The following is a 27,939-nucleotide window of genomic DNA, read 5'->3' as shown; positions in this document are numbered from 1 at the left end:
TTGACTTCTTCGTTATTTGCAAACATTGCAACACTTGCTTTTGTATTTGTTCAGCGGGTGAGTGTGTTACCTCTCAGCTTACAATTTTTGGCGTTTCGTAACTGCACAATACGAATTAATAATACTAATTGTTTTAAGATTTACCTATCATCAAATTAAGTTACAATACAAATAATATCTACCTCATACTGTTTTCATGAAAAGGCATCCCAAAAAGACACAAATTCTGAATAATATCTCTAACTAACCGCAGAAGAGAGCATGCACAGCAAACTCTCGCTAATTCGAGAACAAGTCATTACGTGTTGTTGCACTTAATTCACTATTAACCGTTTACAGATCTCTTTCTGAAGCGTTCTATTGCTCTCAAGTCTTATTAAACTAATATCACATTCTTGGGGCATTTCTCCTCTAAGTAGCGTTCTTTATCGAAACTGTATTCCGTATCGCTTGGTAACCTCCGGAGCGTGTATGGAAGCAACGGACAGCAACAGCGGCATATCGTTGGCAGTAATGTCCAGGGCTGAAGTGATGGATCCGATCGTACAAAAATCGGTCGCCAGCAAAAAGCTGGCGATCGTTTCCGAATGCAGGTAGAGTTCCCGTAGCTTGGACTCCATGAACGCCATGCACTGGAACGCGGACATTCCCGAGCTCCACATCGCGTGGACGGTCTCCAGCATGGACGAAACTAGCTGGGACATTCCAACCAGATCTCCGTCTGGGCTGATTGGTGCCAGAGATGATGCGTGGGAGGTTATCAGTCGAACGTCGTGCGTTTCCAGGTTGGCGACGACTGCCAGGTTTTCCACCGGGTACTGCTCCATGAGAGAGAAGCGCGATGCGAAGCTGAGGTCCTTCTTTAAAGCTTTCTCCCACTTGGCGGGTTGAGCGGTGGTACCTTGCAGTATCATGTCCGGGATGTAGTGGTCGGAGACGCGGGAAAACAGCGACGGCATGAAGCCGGCCCTCGGAGATGCTCGCTTTTCAGTCTTGTCGTTATTGTTTTCATCGTTTAAACTTGCCGCACTGATCGCCTTCGACATTGGGATATCCATCAGCTTCAAAATACTGTCCGGATGTTTAGCTTTCAGTTCCGCCGGATGTTCCTCGAGCGTGGCCATTGCAGTTGCATGAACTTTTGGAATGTTGTCGTTGGGTTGGACACCGGGATATTTGCGTAGCTCTTCTTCCAAGCTGGACTTGCTAGCGGAATTGTGAAAAGAACTTATGCTCGAGCCTTCATGGAGGTCGTACGAAAATTCCAGCTCGGAAGCATTCGTAGGTGTCTGCAGATAGAGAAAAGAAGCGTTTCGGCAAACGTCACACTCTTCTTCGCTGGGATCCGAAATGGACGATTCTCCATCCAGGCTCATCTTGACGGCCATGTCCAGTTTCATGGCTTTCTCATGGAACCCGTGCTCGGTCATGTCAAGATGTTGACTTTTCCAATAGTTTTCGACCACTTTGGGGTACCGATCGAAGTTGAAGATGACGGAATGTCTGCGAAGTCTGCTGTGCGAGCACGGCTTCTTTCCGCCAACCGCTCCCAGGTCCGAAGATTTAGCATCGCCTGCATGTCTAATGTTGACCAACTTTTCATTGTCACCGAGTACAAAAACCACATCCTCCTTAGGTTTACTTTGCCTAAGCATGTCGTAGTCACCCCGTAGTCCGTCAATGTACTTTAACTGATCCATAGGAAGTTCATTCCTTATCCGCTCGATCCCCCAAAACAGCCGCTGGCCGTGTTCCCCGTCTCCGATATTGGTTTCCGTTATCAACTTGGACAGTCGTACGGATTCGACATCGTCTGTATCGGTTCCGTCCAGTTCAATCGCTTCTTGACCGGTTTCATCTGGTTGCGTCAGCGTCATCCGTATCGGTGGACCGTTGTTCCCCTTCTTAATATGATAAATCATCTCCAGGAACTGTTTCTCCCGCGCATTCATCAGCAGCTCGGTGTCCATGCTCTTGTTACCGATTCGAAGCTCCTGCTGCACGAATCTCGAGTCCCGGTAAACCAGCACATTTGGGATATCGTTCATCACGTTCTTCTTTAGCATCGAAAGCTGCTCACTTTCCGCCGACTTTGAATCTTTCTCCATTGCCGTTAGATCTTTCATGATTGTCCCCGAGCGCACCATACCGGACGCGGTTCGTGCCATTTTGGGAAACTTGTCCTTGCTGGTTCCCTGCTGCTCGGAAAGATAGGCCGGCGAACTGGCACTGTTGATGATCCGTTGCGCCGCAAAGGCTTCCTTCACTTTGCTCTCTTCAAACGCCTCCACGTGGACCGTTCGTTTGATCTCACTGCATCGTATAAAGTACGACAGCACGTTCAGGATCTTCTCGATGGTGTTGCTCATCTGAGGACTGCCGCAGATGATGGTTTTCGACAGTTTGACCGGATGTCCTACGGCACCGTACAGGTCGCCAAGCTGTGCCCACAACACATTATACGGATGGTTGGCCGTTATTTTCGATATCTTGTCCTTTTCGCGCTGTATACTACAACCGCTAGCGTCCGTCCCGTCCGTTGGCCCACTGATCGGTGCAATGGTGCTTACCCATCCCAAATGGTGCGTCAGAACAGCCGTCAACAGCGTACTGATAAACCTGCAAGAGTTCGAATCAATCAGTAAGGTTAAACACGCGAGGATCTTCAGCTAACTTACAAATTGGTGTCCTTTGTGTCGGCCAGCGACAGCAGCGAGCACAGATCGTTCATGAAGTCGTTGGCGATCGTGAGGCACGTTCGGTTCCAGTTTGCACTCGCGTTCGAGTAGACCCCACTGCTGAGCGTAATCCACACCGGGTTGACCAGCCGGGGAGCGGTGAAGAAGTCCACCAGCCACTGCTGCGTCGAGTGCCAGGCCGCAAGCATGATCTGTAGATATAGAGTTCGGGAATTAGTTGAGGGGGACGGAAGGTGGTTTAAGTGATCATACCTGTAGAAACTGCTGCCACCGGTGGCACGCGTTCTCGGCGGCGACTCTGAGCCGGCACAGCATCGTCTCGAATATGCTCATGTGTTCCGAACAGAAGGCTTCCATTTCATGCGCCGTCGATTCGTTGAGCTGGATGCAGAGTGCGATTCCGAGGCGTGCCTTCTTGCTCGGTGGTCGACCCTGGTAGTTTGTTGCCGTTGACAGCAGCTCCCCGCTGAACGCTTTGCGCCGGTTCATTTCAACAGTTTCACTGTTTCTTCGGTTCCGGTTTCCGACACAACCATCACTGGCGGTCACCTGACTGCTGGCCGTCCCTCCGGTACTACTCAGATCGTCTACGTGACCAATATGGTCTGCTAGGGTCAGTCGATTTTCGAACGAAGTGGTCAAGTTTTTCGACACTCGTCGATGGAAACTTCCGTACTGGCTGCAGTCGTCTAAACTGGCGCAGTTCACAACCTGAGGTATGTCAATACTGGTATCTGTGCTGAGTCTACGGAAACACTCGTAGTCACTACAAATGGACGCGAGACTACTCCGATGAGATGAGAGGGGGTGACGCGATCCACTGGAGGAGTACGCCCACGGGTCGGTTCCACCGTAGCCCGAGTCCATGCCGCTGTTGGTCGACAGTCTGGGATCGGTCAGCCGGTCAAGATGACCAAACTCAAGTGGAAGTGGTGGTCTCTGTCGGCTGTTGTAGGAAATGTCGTGCTGCGTCGACGTTGACGACGTCACGGTGAATGACCTCAACGAGTTGGTATCCATCGAGCTGAGATCGCTGACAGAAGGATGCCGATCGTAGAACGATACGCCATGACCACCACCTCCCGACAGCTCCGATCCCAGATAGTTTGCGAGGGATACCTTTTTGTTGCTACTGCTCGAGCTAGCCGTGTTCCGCACTGGCGTCGGAAACACGTGCGAGCACATTATAGTCTTTGGCATCTTCAACCAGTGCACCTTCAAGCTACTGCCCTGAAACGCGATCGGTGCGGAACCGAATATCATCTCCGACAACGGTTTGATGTCATTCTTTGGATTTGTGTTGTGCTGCAGGGTGAGAAAGATCAAATTAGTCACGATCGTATTCAACCTTCTCCGCATAGGAGGATACCAACCTGATACAGGATCTTGCAGTGATCGCACTTTTGTGCCTGCGGTATCGATTTGTGGTGGACCGATGCAGAGGCCGCGTGGGCCGTCGCTGCCGCACTACCCGCCGATGGTCCGTCGGGAATTCTTTCAACGGCATTTGAGTCAAACAGTAGCTTACGGCCTCGAATGTCACACTCGCGGAACAGGATCACACGAATCTGATCGGTGGTGAACGGAAACTGTCTGTAAGGGAAAGAGAAGAAAGGGATTCATATTAGCAAAACCTTAAACCTTCCTTCTTGTGAATCTCTCATCGAAAAGCTCAACTCTTCATTCCCTTGCCTTGCTTTCTTTGAATATAGCGATAAAAAATTAACAAGGCTTAGCGGTGAATCTGATCACAACCGTGACTCGGTCACGTAAGCTTATTTTTAGCCACGGCATGACTCGGGCGTCACACGTTTTGTCACATGCTTTTTCTCATACGCAGTCAGCGACCCGCAATTCGTACGCTCGTTTTACAATGGGACGAGCTTCTGGTTATGGTGATTAGCGGGGGCCCATTAGGGATTGCTGCTGCTGCTGCCCGTTATCGCACACGATCGGGTTCGTTGCTGATAAACAAGGTCGCAGACAAACTGGTGGCAGCCATGCGTTGCGTTGCGGGGATTATGAATGAGGAACTGTTGTTTTGGAATTGTGCTTTATCACATGACTGAATCGGAGCGAAAGTGAACGTTGACCAATTATTTATGATGGATTGGTTTGATAAAAGCCGTGTACGAGTTAGCGAGTTTTATTTAATTGAACTTTTAAGATTTTTCAACGCAACTCTTCAAGTAGTTAAAATGAAACCAAAGCATTCCATTATATCATCTCGAGAGCATTTAGAAAAGTGCAATTATAACAAACCAAAATCTTCTTTTAGAAACCAGAGTTTGGCAATAAAAAAAGAATACATTTTTCAATACTTTTGATCAGTTTTTGATGGATCTCGTATTTGTTTCAGAGTGTCTGCACAAGTCTGCAAATCCTCACGACCTGTCCAGGCTGACCGAAGTCTGAAAAAAAAACTTTAACTAATTAAATGTCTGCAAAACAGGCATCACTTTTAACAGAAATAAATGTCCTGCGTACATTCAACTATTTTGGTAAATCAGCCCATTATACATCGAATTATAAAATAATAGAAAGGAATTCACAAAATTTGTTGTACTGCGCTGTGCTTCAAAACATTTGTACCTTAAATTGTATCCTTCCATGTCTTCCGCAAAACAAGTTAAAAAATTTCCAGGAAATTTCATGCTATGAATTGTAGTACAATCTACCAAATATTTAAAAAAAATCAATTCTTAGTACAGTCAATTTTATTTATTCTACTTAATGAAAACTCGATTAAAATATTGTATCCCAAATCCCGATACCCAGGTATGGGAAAGAATCGAGACAACAATTTTCTACGCAAGCTATAAGAGAAAATCTGGACTTTTTGATATGGTCCCATAACCTTTCGTAACTCGTGTTTTTCGGCCTCTTACAAACGTCCTTACAAACAATGCACAAAGTACACTGCCAACTGCTGAAAGGATAAGCAAATCGATACCTCTGTCTCTCTTGTACTACCCTTGCTGGTTTTACTTCCTAGTTAGCACAAGAGAGTACAGAGGCATCGAAATGTAGACATTTGAACATGATTATCCGTCAGACGCAGACGCAGAGCAGAACATTGAGCCTTATCAACAAAAAGGTCAGAAATGTTGAAAGATGGAAGAGATTTTTTAAACAACTAAAATCCAAGTGACCATCGAGGAAGAGGTTCATCGAGCAAAAAAAAAAATGCAATTTGAAGGGACTGAAGATACCATTGATAAAGGGAGAAACATTGAGATAACGAAGATCGACAACCAGAAAATCGAATGTGTAAAGATTAAAGAATTTGAAGATTGTTGCGATTCATGTAAATTCAATTTGGCTAGTTTTACAACACACATTTTAAAACTCGAGAAAAATTGCAGCTTCAAATCTGTAACCGAAAAAATGCTCCGTAATGGACTGCGAAAACAAACCCATCCGAGCATTTCAAGAAGCTCGTGACAGTCGCGAATCGTCATCTGAGTGCCGATTTGTGGCCTGTTGTTTGTTTGTTTACTTGTGTTATTTTTTCGCATTTAGCATCTGTCGAAACCTTCCTTTTTCACGTGAAAAGACAACGTCGAAGCTGTCATGTCCTCCGAGGTCATTGGAAGCCGCCCGACCATAAGTGCTAATATGATAACGCGCTTTGTTGACGACTTTGACTTAACCCGGATGAGTATACGGTTTACGACAATTCCTTTTCTCGTTGATGCGTTTCAAGAAGTCCTAGTGTCAATGCACTGAGTACTTTATTTGGCTCTAAACAGCTGTGTTTTGGTTTACGTCAGATTGACGTACATGCTCATTCACTAAACTTTTGGACCTATGTCCAAATGCGCGCTCTGTCGTTGCACCTGTTTTTTTTTTTCAACTTGTAGTATATTTAGTACAACGATGCATTCAGTGAATGAATTTTTGAATTGTGTTCTTTTTCTCTCTGCTCTCAATCGTGAGTGGTCAGCGTCATTTCAGGTTGCATTCCACGCCACATTCATCCCAGTGTTGTTATTTTGGTTGCCTAAACCCCGAATTGATGCCGAAAATAGTGCACATTTTGCACTGCAATGAATCAATTGAGAGGGCCAGACAAAGTTTCATTGAACAAAAGTTGCATCCTCGTCCCTCCCCGTCCAAGAACTGGGGCAATATCACATGCATTCGTCACGTCAGTTTTGTCAGCGCGGTGACATTACGTGTGCCGAAAAGCATGTGATCGTCGATGAGGATGTGTCCTCATCGTTTGGCTGCGGGAAGAGGGGAGCATTACCTGTTACGAAAAAAAGTGTCTCACAAAATTTCAGCACACTTTCGTTTGTCTATTTAAAAATAGCAGTAAAAAATTGACAAATCTTACAAAAATATTAAAATTTAAAAAAAAAGTGATATGAAAGGAAGAGGGTAATTTTACGACGCGTCAAGTGGAAGGATGTATTGGTAGCATATAGGCAGCCTACTACTGACAAGCCTGAAAAGGAAAACACTTCGCAAATGACATTTTCTTATTTCGTTTGGGTGTACGTGCATCTATCAAAGATATCATGTAAACAGTTTATTTTACATGGACATTTTAACACATGGATTTGGACATTTTTTAAAAATAGTAACTTATATTACTAACTTAATCCACTTAATTCATTCGCAAGTAATGGGCAAGCTCGCCAACGTAAAAACGCCTAGTGAAATTCGCACTTCATGGACGCCAGCGAGATCTTCGCAAATTTGACGAATGTCTGCCACAAAAATCTCCCAAAACCCCACCCAGAGAGTCGTGATGCGAGAGTTGGGGGAGCCGTTACGCAAGCAGTGTGAATGTGATTTTCGCTAAGCCACGATTTTTGCATACGAGTGTATTAAGTCGACCGCGCAAAGTCTTGTGACTTGGCGGGTGACGAGCGAATTCTCAATGTAGGGTATAAACAGACAGACGCTGTACAGATCGAGAGCATCCGTCTCATCTGCAAGAAGAAAGAAGATCTTCCTAGTTTTTTCGCTGAGGGGTGGTACAATATTTTCACTGAGCCGTGCGGGCGCTTTTTTCTTGGTGCATGTTTATTTTTTTTTAACTTTTGGTGTTCTACTGGTGAAATGAAACAAAAAAAAACGACCGAGGGAAGAAAAAAACGGTCATGTGAGATGCTGCGGTAATTTATTCCCTGTTTCTGCGAGCGAAATTGCTGTCCATGTTAATACACATCAATTAGGTTGAGAATGTGATCTGTTGTAGCATTATTGCTACTCATGACTGTATGACGCACATGGGTTTTACTACGGTTTACTAAAATAGCAAATGAAGAGGTCAGGGCAGCTGACCAGGTCTTTTGAATCCTGACAAATCTTATCTTGACAAAGTTATATTCCTTTATTTTCTTTGAATGTGTGGCTATCAATTTCTTCGATATTTTTTGGAATAACAGAAAGCTTGACCAAACATAGTAAGATTATATTTATCAGATTAACAACTTTCTTTTTTCAAAAACGCTTATGTTTTCGGATTTTTAAAAAAATAATAAAAAATAGTTTTTGATGTACTTAGGTACGTTTTTGTCAACTCGCATTATTTTTTCTTAGAGCGTCCAAATTCCCGTCCCGGAAAAAAACCCAGGGACTTCCTTTTGCAATAAAATAAACTTAATTTTTATTTTTGGTAACCTTTTTTAACAAAAATTGTTGTTTTATCATTTGAAAACAAGATTTTAACCACTTCTGGCAAACACTTCGTATCAGCTGAATGGTGCCCGAAGAATGCAAACATGTTGAAAAACTCGCTTCAAAAATTCAAAAACTTTGAGTTGTGATTTCATGATATAGTGTTTCTAGTAAAATAGTACGAGAAGTTATATTTTTAGGGTGAATTCAATAATTGTCTGTTTATTCATAAGCTGACACCAGTAAGACTTGTTCTGGAAAAAGTTGCCAGTTGCCATGAAAACATATTTTAGTTTATCTTTATCTGTCAATGTTATTTTTAAACATATTCTCTGAGTAATTCTCTGAGATTTCGGTCATTCGATTTTTTTTTGTATTTTTTAATCCGGCTGAAACTTTTTTGGTGCCTTCGGTATGCCCAAAGAAGCCATTTTGCATCATTAGTTAGTCCATATAATTTTCCATACAAATTTGGCAACTGTCCATACAAAAATGATATGTGAAAATTCAAAAATCTGTATCTTTTGAAGGAATTTTTTGATCGATTTGGTGTCTTCGGCAAAGTTGTAGGTATGGACTACACTGAAAAAAATGATACACGGTAAAAAAAAGTGATTTTTAATTTAACTTTTTGTCACTAAAACTTGATTTGCAAAAAAACGCTATTTTTAATTTTTTTATTTTTTGATATATTTTAGAGGACATAAAATGCCAACTTTTCAGAAATTTGCAGAATGGGCAAAAAATCTTTGACCGAGTTATGACTTTTTGAATCAATACAGATTTTTTCAAAAAATCGAAATATTGGTCGCAATTTTTCAACTGCATTTTTCGATGTAAAATCGAATTTGCAATCAAAAAGTACTTTAGTAAATTTTTGATAAAGTGCACCGTTTCCAAGTTATAACCATTTTTAGGTAACTTTTTTGAAAATAGTCGCAGTTTTTCATTTTTTTTAAATAGTGCCCATGTTTGCCCACTACTGAAAAAAATATTTTTGAAAAGCTGAGAAAATTCTCTATATTTTGCTTTTTCGGACTTTGTTGATACGACCCTTAGTTGCTGAGATATAGCCATGCAAAGGTTAAAAAACAGAAAAATTGATGTTTTCTAAGTCTCACCCAAACAACCCACCATTTTCTAATGTCGATATCTCAGCAACTATAGGTCCGATTTACAATGTTAAAACATGAAACATTCGTAAAATTTTCCGATCTTTTCGAAAAAAATATTTTCAAAAATTTAAAATCAAGACTAACATTCAATCGGGCCAAACATTCAATATTACGCCCATTTGAAATGTTAGTCTTGATTTAAATTTTTCAATAGTGGGCAAACATGGACACTATTTTTAAAAAATGAAAAACTGCGACTATTTTCAAAAAAGTTACCTAAAAATGGTTATAACTTGGAAACGGTGCACTTTATCAAAAATTTACCAAAGTACTTTTTGATTGCTAAAAATTGATCGAAAAATGAAGTTGAAAAACCAATATTTTGATTTTTTGAAAAAATCTGTATTGATTCAAAAAATCATAACTCGGTCAAAGATTTTTTGCCCATTCTGGAAATTTCTGAAAAGTTGGCATTTGATGTCCTCTAAAACATATCAAAAAATTAAAAAAAAAATAAAAAATAGTTAAATTAAAAATCACCAACTTTTTTTACCGTGTATATTTTTTTTCAGTGTAGTCTATATTCATACCTACAACTTTGTCAAAGACACCAAATCGATCAAAAAATTCCTTCGAAAGATTCAGATTTTAGAATTTTCACATATCATTTTTGTATGGACAGCTGCCAAATTTGTATGGAAAATTATATGGACAAACTAATGATGCAAAATGGCTTCTTTGGGCATACCGAAGGCACCAAAAAAGTTTCAGCCGGATTAAAAAATACAAAAATTAAAATTAAAGAAAAAAGACCGATTCCGTAGAGAACTGCTCCTCTCAAATTGGTCACAGAGCGTGGATATTACTCACTGTCCATATTTTTGATTTAAAAAATGATACTTCTCAACAAAAAAATCGAATGGCAGCGTATAAAATTAGTATATTAATATATTTTCTTTAAGTTGTATCATTCTACAAGCAGTCAATCTATTAATTAATCCTTAATCACATTTCAATCATTAAAGTTGCTGTTCTACACAATTTTGTTGCAAAATATTCGTTAAAAGTAGCATTAGAAGATTTTTTTGAAAAATTTCAAATTTCCCGGGATTTCACGGAAAATTGAATGCTCTATTTTTACCTTCAAAAAGTCATTTTCCGAACATGCGTATTCGACTACAGTCCAGAATTGATTATCCGAAGCCTCTATTATCCATATTTCATTTAAAAATTCTTAATCACATCAGAGCATGTATGGAGTCTTCAAGCTCAACAATCAAAAGCAAAACAATGGAAATACTGATTCGATTATTAGAAGATTCGATTATCCGAAGAGATTTTATTTTCAAAGCCTTCAGGTAATCGAGTCTGGACTGTAGACCGATTCGCCTCCGTTTAAATAAAATAAATGTTGTAAATGTAACACATATTGGGAGCGGTCTTAAAACATCTTTTTTACATTTTTTTTTATTGAAGATTCACGGTATCGAGTGTAAAATCATTTTTCCCTCTACTGCCTACACAGAAAAAAATATGTAAATTTACACAGCACGTAATTACTGTTTCTTATGTAAACTCACTCAATGTAATGTTGAAATATGATGTAAAGAATAAAAAGTCATGGAAATTACTCCAATGTAAATCTAAATCTAATGTAAATCATGAATCTAATGGAAACGTTGAGCATGGAAACTCAAATCTGATGAATTTCTACCCGTGTTCGGCTTCCTGTAAATTCCTATTTAATGTAAATCATATATCCAATGTATTTCTGCCAAACGTTGACTTCAAAACTACCCGAACTAAAAATAGTAATATTTGGTTCTCTTTCTATCGCTCTCATACTTCGCTGGCCCACTGCCTGAGCCTCGCCCTGAACAAGTTGATGCTTTAGCCGCTCGTTTATAAAATACGAAGATGGCTCAGTCGGCAGCGGGTAGCAGCAGTAACACCGAACATTCTACCCGTCGTCCGTTCGATTCCAGTCCAGCGTTATTCAACTTGGCCGTCGACGAGAAAGCGTCCCCTACCTGTGAAACAACTTTTTAAAATCATTATTTCCTTTTGCTGCCCGTTTCACTCATTTTAAAATAGAACATAGGCCACACCCTTTTCCTACTGCAATCCAAGTCGAGCTTCTCATTCCCATTGGCCAATCAGAATTAGTTGATTTGAACTAATGTAAATTTCAAAACCAATGTAAATTCCAAAACTAATGTAAATTTTCAAAACTAATGTAAATTTCCAATGAATCTAATGTAAATTTCCAATGAACCTTATGTAAATATACATCATTTATCATGATACCTTTTGGTACATGATAAATAATGTAAATTTACAGAAATATTTTTTTCTGTGTATATTTAGTTTTCGATTTTTTTATTTTTCCCGTGATCAGAAGGTCATTTTGAGCAACTTGAAATGATTTTTCCACTCATTGCAAAAATGTAAAACAATTTGAAGTGAATAAAATAAATGTGAACAGTTCATGATAAAACGATAAGTACAACAAAGATGAAAATATTCCAATCCAAAAAGTACATGTTAAAACCCCCTCAATTGTGAGTCACTGAAGGGATCCCCACAAATCGACAAAACTTCCGATAAAACAAGACGATCAACAACTATTCGTTATATCTTTCACCTGAAAACTTCCGCCAAAAACCCACTACATGCAAATATTGACATCCTGCAGCATCCCATCTCAAGCTCTCAGCTCGCTCTTTCTCAGACGCAAACTGTGTGTGGGGGCAGTGAATTTCTTCAACTCTCTGTTTTTGTTCTGCGTCCGAATGACTCTCCGACTTCGAAGTCAACGGGCGCGCTAAAAATACAAACAACAAACCCCCTCCCATCGAAGGGTGGCAACGAGGTGGGTGGTAGTAGGCGTCGAGAGAGGGGAAAAGCACGTGATTTTTGCGCGCTCGCTGAATCAGAAGACAGCGAAGAAAACAAACCGTCCGTGTTGATGCTGGCGGCCCGGCGCGGCCTGCCTCGACAGGAAGACAAATTCCGCGATTCGCAGTTTGCGAGCGCGCGCGTAAAAAGAGGTTACCAAAAGTGTTTTTGTTTATTTTTGTAACGATGTACTGTACGATTCTGTAGCATTCTTGGCTTTTGTTATCTGCGAGGAAAAATGAATGCATAAATCAAATGAAAATATCGTTCCAGCTGTACAAGCATAACTTGGAAGAAAATATTTGCTATAAGCCCGTCCTAAATATATTGCAAAAATAATTATCACATAAAATAATAATACTATTGAATTATATTTGAAAAACTGAAGCAATAGTTGGAAACCCTATCTTTTTTAGTAGCGTATACTAGTTTGGCACTATGCAATGTGGAGGTGTGTCATCTCACCATTCCACCAGTCGAGGAAGTTATAAGAGAATTTAACCGGTTTATAGCGAATACCGCTGCAATGACTGCTATGTGTAGTCTTCTTTTCCCATCAGTTACCATTTGAGTTTTGGATTCTGCGGTTACCGCACAATAGTTTAATTTTTCAAGTATACCTCATTTTGGCACCTTTTATTTCAAAATTCGTGTCGGCTATTAGAAGACTAAATGGATCAGACTGATTTTAGATTTGCCTAGTTAGATTTACTTATTTGGTGTGTTTTTATTTTTTTTTGCAATTGTATTCTTTATCTTCATTTTTTAACCAACAAAGTTGATAAATTTGTTAAATGAAAAAGTTAACTTTAAACATACGTCAATATTTAATCCGAAACAAAGCCACCTAAAAATACAGTCAAGATTTCTTATCCAAAAACCTTGGAAAAATTTCACTTCGGATAATCCCAACAAAAAAATTGTTGTCATTTTTATTTTCGAGCCTAGGGGACCAACCACAAACAACGTGGACCTTTTTTTGGAAATCTAACCACCCCCCATCGTGGACAATAATAACAATTTCCATACAAATATAATCTTTTTTGTATGGAGCGTGGACAATCGAAACAAACCCTCCCCCCCCCCTAAAATGTCCACGTGGTTTATGGATGGTATCTAGGTATGATCCCTAAACTACTCTGAAGGGATTAAGAAGTTTAAAATCCAAGATGTCAAGACTCGAATATCCGAAAGCCTCGGAAAAATTTTCTTTCGGATAATCGAATCACGAAAAAAAAAATTTCTGGTTGTTGAGTAGTAGTATGACCCCTAAACTACGCAAAACTGATTTAAAAATTTTAAATCCAAGATGGCGGCCAATATGACGGTGACAAAATATTGAAAAAATGCTTGTTTTTATTTAATAGACAATCAACTATTCAAATTTGACTAAAATGAGGTCGCAGAACTCGAATATGATGTTTAAAACAAGAAAAAGAAATAAAAGTTATTTATTGGTGATTCGATTATCCGAAATCCCATACAAACTTTCGGATAATCGAAACTTCGGATAATCGATTCTGGACTGTATTGAGAAATGCATTTGGTAATTTGACTAGAATTGTAGCACAGAACTCGAATTGGATCGAGTTAAATGTAAGAAAATAAAGAAAAAATAGAAAAATGTTTATTATTCGATTATCCAAAGTCCGCTACAAACCTTCGGATAAGCGAACTTCGGATAATCGAAACTTCGGATAGTCGAAACTTTAGATAATCGAAACTTTGGATAATCGAGGCTTGGGATAATCGATTCTGGACTGTATTGAGAAATGCATTTGGTAATTTGACTAAAATCGTTGCACAGAACTCGAATTGGATCGAGTTAAAAGTAAGAAAATAAAGAAAAAACAGAAAAATGTTTATTATTCGATTATCCGAAGTCCGCTACAAACCTTCGAATAAGCGAACTCCTGATAATCGAAACTTTGGATAATCGAGCCTGGACTGTACAATGAATAGCTTAAAAAAAATCTGGACATACGTTTGTATTAATTTCGCCGAAAGGCAATATTTATTTCTCGAATTCTAAATCCTCGAAATGATTGTGGTTTGGTTGAGCGAATTCTAAATCCTCGAAATGAGTTGAATTTTCTTTTTACCTTTTTATAAATAAAAACCTTTTTTAATAATTTCCAGCAATGATCACGCATTGGCATTTTTTTTAAAGGGAAATAGCACTTATAAAAAATATTCAGGGAAGCGGACTCTTGAAAGATTTATCAAGACAGTGACAATGCAACACTTCCATTCGAACAATGTATTTCTTATGGGAACGGAACTTTGTTTGAAAAAAGATAATTTAAGATACAAACATAAATCACCACGCATCTCCATAAGCATTTTTCCTTTTTAAACATGACATGATGTTGAGACAGTATATTTTTTTGTTGATTGTTTATTTAATGTTGTGTATAAAATTTCTTTGGATTTCCTAATTTACTATTTTTCTGTGAAACTGTTGAAAATTAGTTGCACGATCCTTGCTCAAAACTCAGACAGTCTACGGTAGATAAGTCATCAACTCACCCTGCTGTACACTTTTGCGCCGATGAACTTGTGCTGCGTTTTTTGCCAGTTGAAAACAACTTATTGAATAATGCCATTATATTCCACAGGCAACAATCAAGTCCGAACTGCTTGTCTCCTGTTGCTTCTGGTATCTGTATCTGTTGGTTGTATTGTTTCTCCTCACCAACGGCATGCTTCACTTGCTGCTTCCTGGCAGAGCAGCAGAAGACATCTCTTTCTCTTTTACTATCTTAGTCACTTCACTGCACGCCGCTACAACTAGTATAGTTTAACCCCCCGCGCGTCTATTGATCGGACATTTGGGTGAACACTTTCTCTATCATTACACAACCTTTGATTGCTTCTTCTGTTTCTTTTGCTTGCTTGCTTTCTGATATGGTTAAGTCACGCGTCCAATCGCACTTGAGCACTCTTTCAATTGGCGTCACTTGTTCTAACTCTTCTAGTCAACGTGTCTTCCTTTGTTAGGTCCCACTAAACAAAAAAAAATCCCCTCAAACTGTTATTACTTGTTATCATTGCTTTATCAACCACTCGACCCACGAATCGCTTTTTGGGATATTGAGTACCGTTTTTGCTGCGGCCAGCGCACCACCAGCAGCGACCGACAACGCTCAGTGCTAGGTCTAGACTGAATTCAGGATTTTGGGGTGAGCAATAACGACTCTCTCTCTCTGGTGTCCTCTCGTCGGACTCTTGGGAATGACCTGCTACCGCTACGCCGTGTGAAATTATTCTGGCGAATTAAGCTCACTTGCGCGAACAACGAAGACACTCGCGGTGGTTGATGGTCATTTGAGCACCAGGTCCACCCGCCTTCCCCATAGCTTTTTCTTTTTTTTGCAAAATAAACACAGCTCAGCTGCTGACTTGAGGTGTACTCCTGTTCTCTGGAAAATTGCATTTATTTGTCTTTGTATAATTTTGGTTTGAATAACGTCTGGTCTGGTTTAATATTTTTATAAAACAACTCAATGCAAAAAAAAAATACAAAACCACCTTCGTTTTTTAGTACGATTTGAAATACATTTTTTATAATTATTATTTAACGTTCTAGGAGTCATTCTTAGCACTAATTACTGAAATTTACAAAAAAAGAATAGTTTGATCGAGCTCTATATGTGTAAATCACAAATAAACTTATCAGAAATAGCAAAAATCACGGCTCTTTAAAAATAAATGATAACTCGTAAAACAAAACAAAAACAAATTCTCTGATGCGAATTCATAAAAAGGGTTTGGTAGAATCCAAGTATTCACATCAAAGATTTTGCTTTTATCTGCTCTACAACATTGTGGACCATTTTAAAACCGCTGTAACTTTACAAGGATTGGACTTAGGACAATAGTCAATATGGAGACTTTTATGTAAAATTGTCTGGAAAATCGTCTCTCGTGTTCGGTTTTTGCAAATTTTGATGTTTAGAGCACTTTTGAAAAAAAAAACAGTTTCAGTAAATGCTTTTTGTATTTTTTTAGGTGAGTTGCTCCATCCTGCATTTTTCGTGAGGCTTTTTGTTACATCTTAGGCTTTTTTCACAAAAATTTTGAACGAAAAAGAAAATCGCGGGGTTACCTTCAAATTTGACTTTTAAACTTTAAAATCAAAAAATCTCGTAAAAGTGGAGTGTTTTTTTAGTGTATTTTTTCGGAAAGCCCGTCAAATTAGCAACAAGTTTGTCTTTGATCACTTTTTGATACGAAGCAACGGCTTCGAGATACAGCAATATTTAAATTATGAAATACAAACATATTGAACACACTTACGCCCTTCTCAAATGTCACTATCGAGTGTAACTGGCTCCATTTACACAAAAATGGCTTATATAAGCGTAGTATAACATGCCTACAAAGTTTCATTGAAATCGGAGAGGGCAAAAAAGTACCTAAAAAATACCTGTTTTGGGCTGGAATTGGGTCCTAAAATGAAGCTTAGATTGCTGATATTATTGTTCACAGCGATAAAGCTTATTTTTCTGAGTATAATGACCCTTTGTACGACCATAAAGAGCTTAAAATGGATTTTTAAATCAATTTTGAAAAATTAACCTCGTGGTCCTTCTTGACAGAAAAGCTCCTACTTGACAGGTCGTTCCAAGGGGACCATAGTTGATCCATCGAAAAAATGTTGTCTTGTAAAAAAAAATTGCATTAAAATGAAAAAAGTGATCAGAAATGGTTTTTAATCGTGTTTTTTACCGTTGTACATAAAAATTGGCATAGGGCTTTAGTACCCAATTGCTCAAAAATACCCGGCAATGATTCATAAACACCTGGGTGCTGAAAAGTCAGAATGCGTAACGTGATTTCCGAATGATCCCTACTGCTCTTCACAAATACAACTGCACTACAGCAGTAAACATAAACAACGTAGAAGGCTCAAGCGTGACATATTTTTTGCTGCTGAAGTGACTTGTTTTGAAACAATTTGGATCTGTTGATTTTACAGTTTTCGCTGAAAAAATTAAGTGCTTTGCGCTTTTTTTGTTCGTAGACTAAATAATGGGCGGCCAAAAGTGTCAATCTTTGTTTTCTACGTGACGAACAATTGCGTCAGAAGTGGATGGAATTTTATGAATCTGAAGAGCAACCGAATGGAAGTTCCGTGACATTGAATCATTGAAGCGCAGTGATAATATCGGAGTAAGTTTATTCAATATTATTTAGCTGGTGCCATTCATAGCTATTGATAATTCGTCGCTAACATTTCAAAAAACCTCATAAAAAAGGTTTTGCGTGAGACATAGCGCTTATTTAAATGTTAGCGACAAATTATGCCAATCTCGATTCCAACCCTCTTCTAAAAATTTGATGACTTCGAATACCTCAAAAGCTCGACGCCCTCGACTTTTTTATTCCTGGAAAAATAAATCATAGATCGATTACAATACTTGCCACTTCTTGGTATCATTTTTCAAACAGTAAATTGGTACCGCTTTGACAATTTTAAATTGAGGTCGCTTTGCGGACAACTATTCTGCACCCAGATAAACACGTAATTTCAAAATGAAAATTTCGTTAGAAATATGTGAGATTCTTTTTTTTTTTGGGAGGGTGATCCAGCCGCACATCGTTGATGTCGAAACCTCTAAACTGGGCCCTCGTCCTGTCACGTCCGTCAGTAGTCTTGTCGTACATTACAACTAGAATCAGATCTGCCAATGAATTAGTACACTTCGACCAAATAAACACTGACACTGTATGGATCTGACTCTAGAATAAATGCACAGTTGTGTGTTATTCATAAGTCCAAAATGTTCAATTATTCATATAAGTCCAAATATTCATTTGCGGATAACTACCTAACTTGAATTGAATACAAGATTTAAAGCAACCTATCCGAAAGCTACTCTTATCTCAAATCCCCGACGACCAAAAAAACGTTTCTTTTAAAACCTGTCTGGCTTCTTTTAAAAAAAGCAAAAAAAAAAATAACAGTTGACAAGTCGTGAATTGAAAAAGAGACGACCATTTGTTCGTCAGAATTCCAGTAGATCCTCGATTCGCAACAATGGTCGATACAATCATAATCCGACAACCGTTAGTTCAACAGATCAACGAATTTAGTCCGATATCATTTCACTATTGATTGATCGAGACTCTATGAAAATTTTGACAAATTAGAATGGTTTTTATGCGAATTGAATGAAAATCACCGATTCTGATAGAATTACTAAATTCACTGTTACTAATTTTGTCCCTGAATTACTAAAGGCAAAGTATAAAAAGTTGATATTTATAGTTAAAATCCTAAATTCTACAATCACTATTTTTTTAAACCCGCATCCTAACCTGACACCCACATTAAGATAGGGAAAAATCACATATGTAGCGGTTCATTGTACAAATGTGATATTTCCACTATCAGAGAACCTCCTTGTCTCGATGACAGCTTACCGGCCATCGATTAAGCCCTGAGACTACGCCAAAGTGGGTTCTCGCAGCATGAAGTGGTGTCCATGTGTAAAAATGGAAGCTTCAGCAATATACTGAACACTTCGATTTCAATTCCACATCGAATCAAATCATACTCTTTGCCAAACAAGCATCAAACCTATGACACTCATTATGACAAAGCCCAGGGTCGTTAGAAATATGTGAGATTCTAAAAGAATATTGAATTCGCTTCGCTTAGTGACGGATTAGACGGTGATTTTAGAGGATTGCAGACTTGATTTCGTCACGTGATGTGATGATTGTCTAAGCCCAAGGTGCACAGCAATTAATACTAAGGACTAGAAGCAATTCCATCTGGACCAGATTTGCTACACCATGACAGCCGTCCATTATCGGTCGTTTCCATCTCCTCCGTGCTTTTTTTAAGAGAATAAGGAAAAATCTCCCTCCCTCTCCGGCCAGTGGAAAGCTTGATCTTATCTAAAGAGCATATAACTAATTACAAAACGTAAATTAATAGATCAGATTCTTAAACTCTATTGAATTTCCCACAAGATGCATTGTCAGCGTTTTCAATCCTTTTTTTTTACTTTTCTATAATTTTTTTTAATTTTTAAGACGAGCGTTTAAGTCTCTTTTACACCATATTTCTATCTCTTTAAGATTTTGAGCTGGCAAAAATTGAAAAAAAACGTGTCCCAGTGAAATACCACGTCACGAGATATCAAAAAATGCCATGCAGCAATTGCTCTGAATAAATTTTAGTTAATATCGGATATAATAATGGATTATTTTTTATTTTCAATAAATGTTCATGTTCAGTCGACTTTCTGGTTGCCAATAACAGAGGGGCCATCGAGGAAGAGAATCATTAGTCTACATAATGCTTAAAAAATGGGGAATTGGGGCAAAATGGACCCTTTGCCGTTTCGTGGGGTGGATGAAACCATCACCAATCGATTCCATGGGTTTTTGCATTAGAAACTCTAGTTTCGTAACAGGGAATCAGCCGCGTTCAATTAAGTCCGATTTTGGGTCCGATTTCGCCCATTTTGCAGTGATCATTAAAGTATCTCTAATCTCCGCTTGTCGATATTGAAGGGTCCATCGAAAAGAAATCAGTTTGAAGAACGATGCAAAACGACTCGATTGAAAATATGGACCTCTAGCAAACAAAAACAAACGATTTTTAAATTTACTTAAAGTCTTCACTTTGCACAGAAAAATGTCTGCGTAAGCCATGAGAAAAAAAAATGACAAAAAGAGAATATTTTTTGAGAAAATCAAATCCTAAAAGCTTGAGAGGATTTCGAGGAAAGGAAAGCTATGAATATAGATGATAAGAATTCAATGGTTTGCAAAAACCATTACTCTCTCTTAGCATTGCTTTTCTTTGAAAAAAATAGGCTAACTTTGAGGGATTTTTTGCAAGTGGGGTTTTTTTCCTAGCCCGCAGAGAATCCCAATTCTGCGCGACTGAGACGAAGCGTCGTTCGTGGCTAAAAGAGAGAACCGCCGACAGGGAGGACGGATTGGCGCAGGCGCACCCTGGGTGGAACCGCTTTAAGCTTCCGAGATTGCGGACGACTCACTCGTGATAACACTGACGGCGCAATAATTGAGGGTGGCAATTTGGGTGTTTGACGAATCGATTACGTGGGAAACCGCAAACTTTTCAAATTTAGACCAGCCAAGCCCGATATATGGCGGCGACGACGCGCGCTAAGCTCCGGAATACAATGTTTTATCAGCTTGAATTCTTCAATCACGTGCTTTTTGAAAGCGCGGTAAGTGCGATTGGCGCGCGCCTGGGACGTAAATTGCTTGATAACCGTCAGGTGCCGCCGCAGTGATACACAAAGTTCAAACAAGGAAACGCCATTTCTCAATCGAACGACGGCACGTAGCGTTAAGGTGTCGCGAGTTGTCCGGGAGCGGGAGTCTTAAATTAGTCAAAAATGTCCATGTTTTTGTGGATGGCCCTTTAGAGGAAATTCTCGTATGTTTGGCAGGTTAAGCACTCGCTCCTAACTCCATCCAATTTGCTGATTTTCACTATTTAAACAACTAATTTTGCAAAACTTTTGATAGAAACTGGCTTGCTCACTTCTTATTGAGCTATTTATCACTCCATTTCAGTTGAAGACGCCTTTAATTAGCTTTAATTGAATGTCAAAGTTCTGACCTGCCAACATTAGAGGCACGCTGGAATTAGATGCTGTTCCCCTACTTATTTTAGAGTACCAACAAATCTACCAAAAACCTTAAATTGATCAGAAGAATATCGGTTCAGTGTTTTTTTTTTATATTTACTTCGATTTTTATCAGAGTTCCCAAATGAACCGGTTAGGCTAGGTTCACCTATAAACTTGGTTCGGCTTAAGCCTCCCTTTGTGGTTCAATCCTGGTTCAGTGAACCATGAACCATGGCTTAAGCCAGGCTAACCAGGCTAATAAAAACCATAGGAATAATGCACTGTGTAACAAATCTTATATTGTAGCAATGTTACAATGTAACATTTATTACACCGTAACATTCGTTACACCGCATCATTCGCTACACCGTAACATTCGTTACACCGTAACATTGTTACACCGTATTATGATTACACCGTAACATTGTTGCACCACAAAATTCGTTACACCGTAACATTGTTACACCGTAACATTGTTACACCGTAACATTGTTACACCGTAAAATTGTTACACCGTAACATTCATTACACCGTAACATTGTCACACCGTAACATGGTTACACCACAACATTCGTTGCATCGTAGCTATCATTACACCGTGACATTGCTTACACCGTAATAATGTTACGGTGTAATACTGTTACGGTGTAACAAAGTTACGGTGTAACAATGTTACGGTGTAACAATGTTACGGTGTAACAATGTTACGGTTTAAGAATGTTACGGTTTGAGCATACTACGGTGAAACAAAGCTTGCCGTTTAGCCTAAAATTCTTTGATCAGGTTCAAGCCAGGTTCAAGCCAGGTTCAAGCCAATAGACAAATCCAGCGAAAGCTCAACGCTGCTTTTTGATGGTGAGAGATTTGACAGCTCCCATACTAAATGTCTCGATTTTCATACTTTTTGTTAATTATCTTTTAAAATAAAATACTTAACATATGAAAACTATATATTTTTAGTGCCCAAAATTCCTGCTGAATCGAATGGTGTACTTATCTCGATTGCAAATTTTTTGAGCAGTTTTCATTTTAATAACATTCTAGGCACATTTTGTGCACCTAATCAATCAATACTTTTATCATAAATAATCATTTTATTGCTTAAAATTGAGTTTTCATGAGCTCCCATATTCAAATACATGGAAGCTGTCATTTCTAACACCATTGGCCACCTAGCGGCCATTTCAAACTGGATTCATCTATGGTTCATTTTGGCTAGCCTCGCCTGGTTTGAACCAAATGAACCATGGCTCATGGCACTCAGTGAGCCTGAGCCGACGATGCTTGCCGACGTGTGGTGTGAACCTGAACCAGAAAAATGAACCTAGCCTAGCCGATGGCTTAGGCTCGTGGGAACACTGATTTTTATATGTAAGTAAAAGTATTTTTTTCCCATGGTTTTTGGTAGATTTTTTGGTACTCTAAAATAAGTTGGGGAACAGCATCTAATTCCAGCGTGCCTCTAATACGGAGAAAAATGAGTTCCCAAAATCTTGAACAAGCGTTCATGAAAATGGGAACCACGAACAATGTGTTCAAATCCCATGGTACGTTTTTGGAAATCGAGTCCTGTCTCGGTGGAATCGCTGGTAGGCAGTTGGATTAACAATCCAAAGGTCGTCAGTTTGAATCCCGGGGTGGATGGAAATTAAGGTGTAAAAAGAGGTTCGCAATTGCCTCAACAATCTAGCCTTCAGACACTTACACACAAAAAATAATTCCGAATGTTACATCATTTATGATGTAACACTTTTGCACGTCATTAAAGATTAAAATTCAAATGCAATTTGATGTAAATAAGTAACAAATTATACGTAAAAACATGATTCTACTTGTGATTCAACCGTTTACGTCGAATCTCAAGATTACATCAACTGAGTTTACATGTGATTCATTTTTTTCCGTGTGGAGTAAATTCACATTTTTTTCTGTGTAGTTTCGAGTAGGAATCTCGCAATTGAGAACGCCAAGGCAATGCTGTAGAGCGAATAATTTGATTTGATTTTTTGATCATTAGGTAGGCTTACACAAAGCAAAGTTAAATTGAAACAAATAAAATTGAAACTTAAGAAATCGGTCGAGCAATCTTCCAACTTCAACCATGAAAATCTCGCCAACACCTCGCTTAAAAAGGAACACGTGCGTAAAATGTTGTGAGGAAGATGATGGCGAGGTCAAATCATAAATTAAAATAAGAGCTAAATGTGAAAATAAGTTTATCCTATATTCCTTAAGGTTTGAATTTAATTTCAGTATGCTGGAACTTTTTACTTTTTGAGCAATTCTCTGAGATTTCGGTCACTCGATTTTTTTTTTTTTTGTTTTTTTTTTTTTAATCCGGTTGAAACTTTTTTGGTGCCTTCGGTATGTCTAAAGAAGCCATTTTGCATCATTTGTTTGTCCATATAATTTTCGATACTAATTTGGCAGCTGTTAAAATTATATGAGCAGTTCTCTAGGATTTCGGTCATTCGATTTTTTTTTTGTATTTTTTAATTCAACTGAAACTTTTTTGGTGCCTTCGGTATGCCCAAAGAAGCCATTTTGCATCATTAGTTTGTCCATATAATTTTCCATACAAATTTGGCAACTGTCCATACAAAAATGATGCATGAAAATTCAAAAATCTGTATCTTTTGAAGGAATTTTTTGATCGATTTGGTGTCTTCGGCAAAGTTGTAGGTATAGATACAGACTACACTGAAAAAAATGATACACTGTAAAAAAATTTGGTGATTTTTTTATATAACTTTTTATCACTAAAACTTGATTTGCAAAAAAATTTCAACTTCATTTCTCGATGTAAAATCAAATTTGCAATCAAAAAATTACTTCACTGAAATTTTGATAAAGTGCACCGTTTTCAAGTTAAATCCATATTTAGGTGACTTTTTTCAAAATAGTCGCAGTTTTTTCATTTTTTTTAATTAATGCACATGTTTGCCCACTTTTGGAAAAAATATTTTTGAAAAGCTGAGAAAATTCTCTATATTTTGCTTCTTGGGACTTTGTTGATACGACCTTTAGTTGCTGAGATATTGCAATGCAAAGGTTTAAAAACAGGAAAATTGATGTTTTCTAAGTCTTACCCAAACAGCCCACCATTTTTCATTGTCGATATCTCAGCAAGTAAAGGACCGATTTTCAATGTTAATATATGAAACATTTGTGAAATTTTCCGATTTTTTCGAAAACAATATTTTCAAAATTTTTAAACCAAGACTTACATTTTAAAAGGGCGTAATATTGAATGTTTGGCCCTTTTGAAATGTTAGTCTTGATTTGAAAATTTTGAAAATATTGTTTTCGAAAAGATCGGAAAATTTCACAAATGTTTCATATATCAACATTGAAAATCGGACCATTACTTGCTGAGATATCGAAAATGAAAAATGGTGGGCTGTTTGGGTGAGACTTAGAAAACATCAATTTTCCTGTTTTTAACCTTTGCATTGCAATATCTCAGCAACTAAAGGTCGTATCAACAAAGTCCCAAGAAGCAAAATATATAGAATTTTCTCAGCTTTTCAAAAATATTTTTTCAAAAGTTTGCAAACATGTGCAATAATTGAAAAATTGAAAAATTGCGACTATTTTCAAAAAAGTCACCTAAATATGGATTTAAAATGAAAACGGTGCACTTTAACAAAATTTCACTCAAGTACTTTTTGATTGCAAATTTGATTTTACATCGAAAAATGAAGTTGAAAATTTTTGCGACCAATATTTCGATTTTTTGAAAAAATCAGTATTTATTAAAAAATTCATAACTCGGTCAAAGATTTTTTTGCACAACCTGGAAATTTCTGAAAAGTTGGCATTTGATGTCCTCTAAAACATATAAAAAAAATAACAATAAAGATAGTGTTTTTTTTGCAAATCAAGTTTTAGTGATAAAAAGTTAAATAAAAAAATCACCAAATTTTTTTTACAGTGTATCATTTTTTTCAGTGTAGTCTGTATCCATACCTACAACTTTGCCGAAGACACCAAATCGATCAAAAATTTCCTTCAGAAGATACAGATTTTTGAATTTTCTTGCATCATTTATTGTATTGAATTGAATTTTTTTGATCGATTTGTCTTCGGCAAAGTTGTAGCTATGGATAAGGATCACACTGAAAAAACAATGATACACGGTAAAAAAATGTGATTTTTAATTTCACTTTTTGTCACTAAAACTTGATTTGCAAAAAACACTTTTTTTCATTTTCTGATATGTTTTAGGGGACATAAAATGTCAACTTTTCAGAAATTTTCAAAATGTTCGCAAAAAAAATTAAACTTCATTATTCGATGTAAAATTTTTCGATCTTTTCGAAAACAATATTTTCAAAATTTTAAATCAAGACTAACATTTCAAAAGGGCCAAACATTCAATATTACGCCCTTTGCATGGCAATATATCAGAAACTAAGGGTCGTATCGACAAAGATCAAAAACGCAAAATATAGAGAATTCTTCAGCTTTTCAAAAATATTTTATCTCCTAGACCTACGTTCACCGATACATATCGACTCAGAATCAAATTCTGAGCAAATGTCTGTGTATGTGTGGTGGGACTTTTATCAAAACAAATATGGCACTAGATTATCTCGGCACTGGCTCAACCGATTTTGCCTGTTTTGGCCTCATTCGATCCGTCTTGGGGTCCCATAAGTCGCTATTGAAAATTATAAAGTTAAGTTATGTACTTCAAAAGTTATGCAAAAAAAAAACAATGTTAACCAAAGTCCGGGAAATTGTAAAACGGGTGGCTTTTGTTAGAAACCCCTCCATGTTATAAATTTTTAGAAAGATATTGAAAATTCCTTCCCAACGAGTTCAAAAGATTGAAGAACTGATAACCCTATCAAAAGTTGTAAGCACTTCAGTGTTATTTAAGCACTTTTTGGAAGCCGAATCTCAGATATTTTGATGAAAACGGATCTACCAGGTGACCTGTCGTTGGATAGGTAATCCTTTCTAACGAGTTCGAAAGATTGAAGTTTTGACAACCCTATCAAAAACTGTAAGCTGTTTTTATTATTATTTTTCCGTGTTGTTCCTCTTGTTATAAAATACTTTAAGCAACAGCTAACATTCAAACCAATTCAATCACAATTTACTGAAAATTGCTTGTTGAGGTACATTGAACATCCCCTTTTACAAGCTCAGTGATTTATCTTTATTCTTTTTCATTTTGCAAATAAAAACTTCATCCTATCAATGTCACCCCGGTTTACGGTAACTGTAGTAATATTTTATGATATACTGTTTTAAAACATCAAAAATGAGGCAGGAAAATTTGTAAGGCAGGCAGGAAACATTGTATTAAATCAGTTGTAGACTTATTCTGATTTTTTTGTAAAATTATTTTTATTAGGTCCTTTTGGTACTGGGACCTGGTTGGGACTGAGTTGGCTTTTGTAATTACATTTTACTTAAAGCTAAGAGTAATTACAGAGGATTTTGTGTGTAAATGTTAGTGGGAGGAGCCGATTACTCGGGACCTACATTCTGAACATTAAGGAAAAATAACAATTTGAATAACTCTTTTCTTTTTTTTCAAAAGAGTTATCTAATATGAAGCTGAATCATGCGTAACGCATTCAGACCACCTGAGTTTATTGCGTGTTGATAAAAACGAAACGCTGTCACAAAATAATAAATATTCAAACTCAGCTGGACTACGATAAGGATGTTTGTTGATTAGAATTGCTAATAAAAAAACCCCAAACTGTAAAGACAAAACAAATCACACGACATTATGGTTGTGCAACTCTAAATACTTAAGATTCGATGACGCACAAGTGTAAGCTTTTTATAGCAATTGGTTGTCGATAAAACACTTTTTTCGCTTAAAAAAAACAATGCATTGAACAAATCCCTCTACAAATAGCTAGTAATTCTACAAGTCTACCACATTTCGCGTTATCGTTTTACAACTCTAAAGTGTTACGTAGCAAATTGCTGGCTCACAGTCATATGATCGGCGAATATTCAGCCTATCTCTGTGGGAAACGCGGAGACAGTAGGGAAGCACTCACCCTATCTATAACGAGGTTAAAAGCATTGGACGATACGCGTATCAAGCGATAAGGCAGCTGTGTCAACGGCGACACTTTACTGGTGAGATTGTGTTTGCAAATCTGGCTCAAACCTCCTTCTATAGAAATTAATTATTTACATTAATGTGTTAAATACTTCAATATTACATCCTGCTTAGAACCCACTTTAATCGTTTTTCAAAGATTTTCTTCAGTCTACAATAAAAGGATAACCGTATTTTTTTTAGATTTAATGAAATGAACATTACATTGGATAAACCACTGCTCCCACATGAGTTCATAGTCCGAGATGCGGCTCCCTCAGGTAACTTGTAGAGGAAAGAATGGCATTGTATGTATCTGTAAGTCTGTGTATCTTCTACATGTAGGCATTTTCAGCAACAGCTGAAGCATGAAAGCAAAGTGTTCTTTAGGTGGTGTTCTTCGTGTAGAGAGGAGGATAAATAATTGCTACCCTTCCAGGAACATGCGGTTTTCGATCAGCTTTGGTCCATCTCATGGCTTGAGGATTGCAGTTTTCGCTTCAAACGTGTGGCACAGATATCCCAAAAAGCTCCTTCATTTGCGGCAGGGTGTCGTAGATGTTATGGAAAGTTTTGGCAAACCTTCTCAACGCGTTGATTCTGTTTGTGTGTCGCCCGAGCGATTCGCACTTCTTGAATGACCGATTTCTTCCATTTTCACTCGGTTTAACTGCGTCACCTTGGTGTTACAACATGTTAAATCAATTTAAAAACAGTATGAAAGCTAAATAATAAGCAAAAAAACACTTTTAAGCACTTAAAATTGCGTTTTTTAATACGCAACAAAACACACACTCGCGCGACCAACTCAACACAAACCGATGAACTGAGGCGCTTGTGCAAGCAAGGGAAGGAAAAATGAATGACGGACAAACCATTCATCCCGTCCGTCATTCATT

General features: G+C 37.9%; 1 protein-coding gene and 1 long non-coding RNA gene across 6 annotated transcripts; one reads left to right on the top strand and one right to left on the bottom strand.

The window, feature by feature from the left end:
* On the bottom strand, positions 1 to 27,856 carry LOC6033456 (folliculin-interacting protein 1). Of its 5 annotated transcripts, none has more exons than XM_038263153.1 (6): positions 27,623 to 27,856; positions 14,873 to 15,374; positions 4,073 to 4,292; positions 2,952 to 4,004; positions 2,679 to 2,890; positions 1 to 2,619 (listed from the first exon to the last, which is right to left on the bottom strand). In XM_038263153.1, the coding sequence occupies exons 2-6, from the start codon at positions 14,947 to 14,949 to the stop codon at positions 426 to 428; spliced, it is 3,756 nt and encodes a 1,251-aa protein (XP_038119081.1). In that variant the 5' UTR covers positions 14,950 to 15,374; positions 27,623 to 27,856; the 3' UTR covers positions 1 to 425. The 5 variants fall into 5 exon arrangements, with proteins under 5 accessions (XP_038119081.1, XP_038119080.1, XP_038119083.1 ...); XM_038263152.1 differs by having other exon boundaries at positions 14,873 to 15,349; XM_038263155.1 differs by lacking the exon at positions 27,623 to 27,856 and adding an exon at positions 27,472 to 27,599 and having other exon boundaries at positions 14,873 to 15,349.
* Positions 27,006 to 27,552, top strand: LOC119769718. Its single transcript, XR_005278499.1, has 3 exons — positions 27,006 to 27,078; positions 27,245 to 27,321; positions 27,480 to 27,552. It is a non-coding gene; the product is annotated as an uncharacterized LOC119769718 (long non-coding RNA).
* Positions 27,857 to 27,939: the final 83 nt, after the last annotated feature.

Source organism: Culex quinquefasciatus, chromosome 3 (genome assembly GCF_015732765.1).
Source record: "Culex quinquefasciatus strain JHB chromosome 3, VPISU_Cqui_1.0_pri_paternal, whole genome shotgun sequence".
NCBI classification, from domain to species: domain Eukaryota; kingdom Metazoa; phylum Arthropoda; class Insecta; order Diptera; family Culicidae; genus Culex; species Culex quinquefasciatus.
This window is presented reverse-complemented; position numbering and strand designations above follow the sequence as displayed.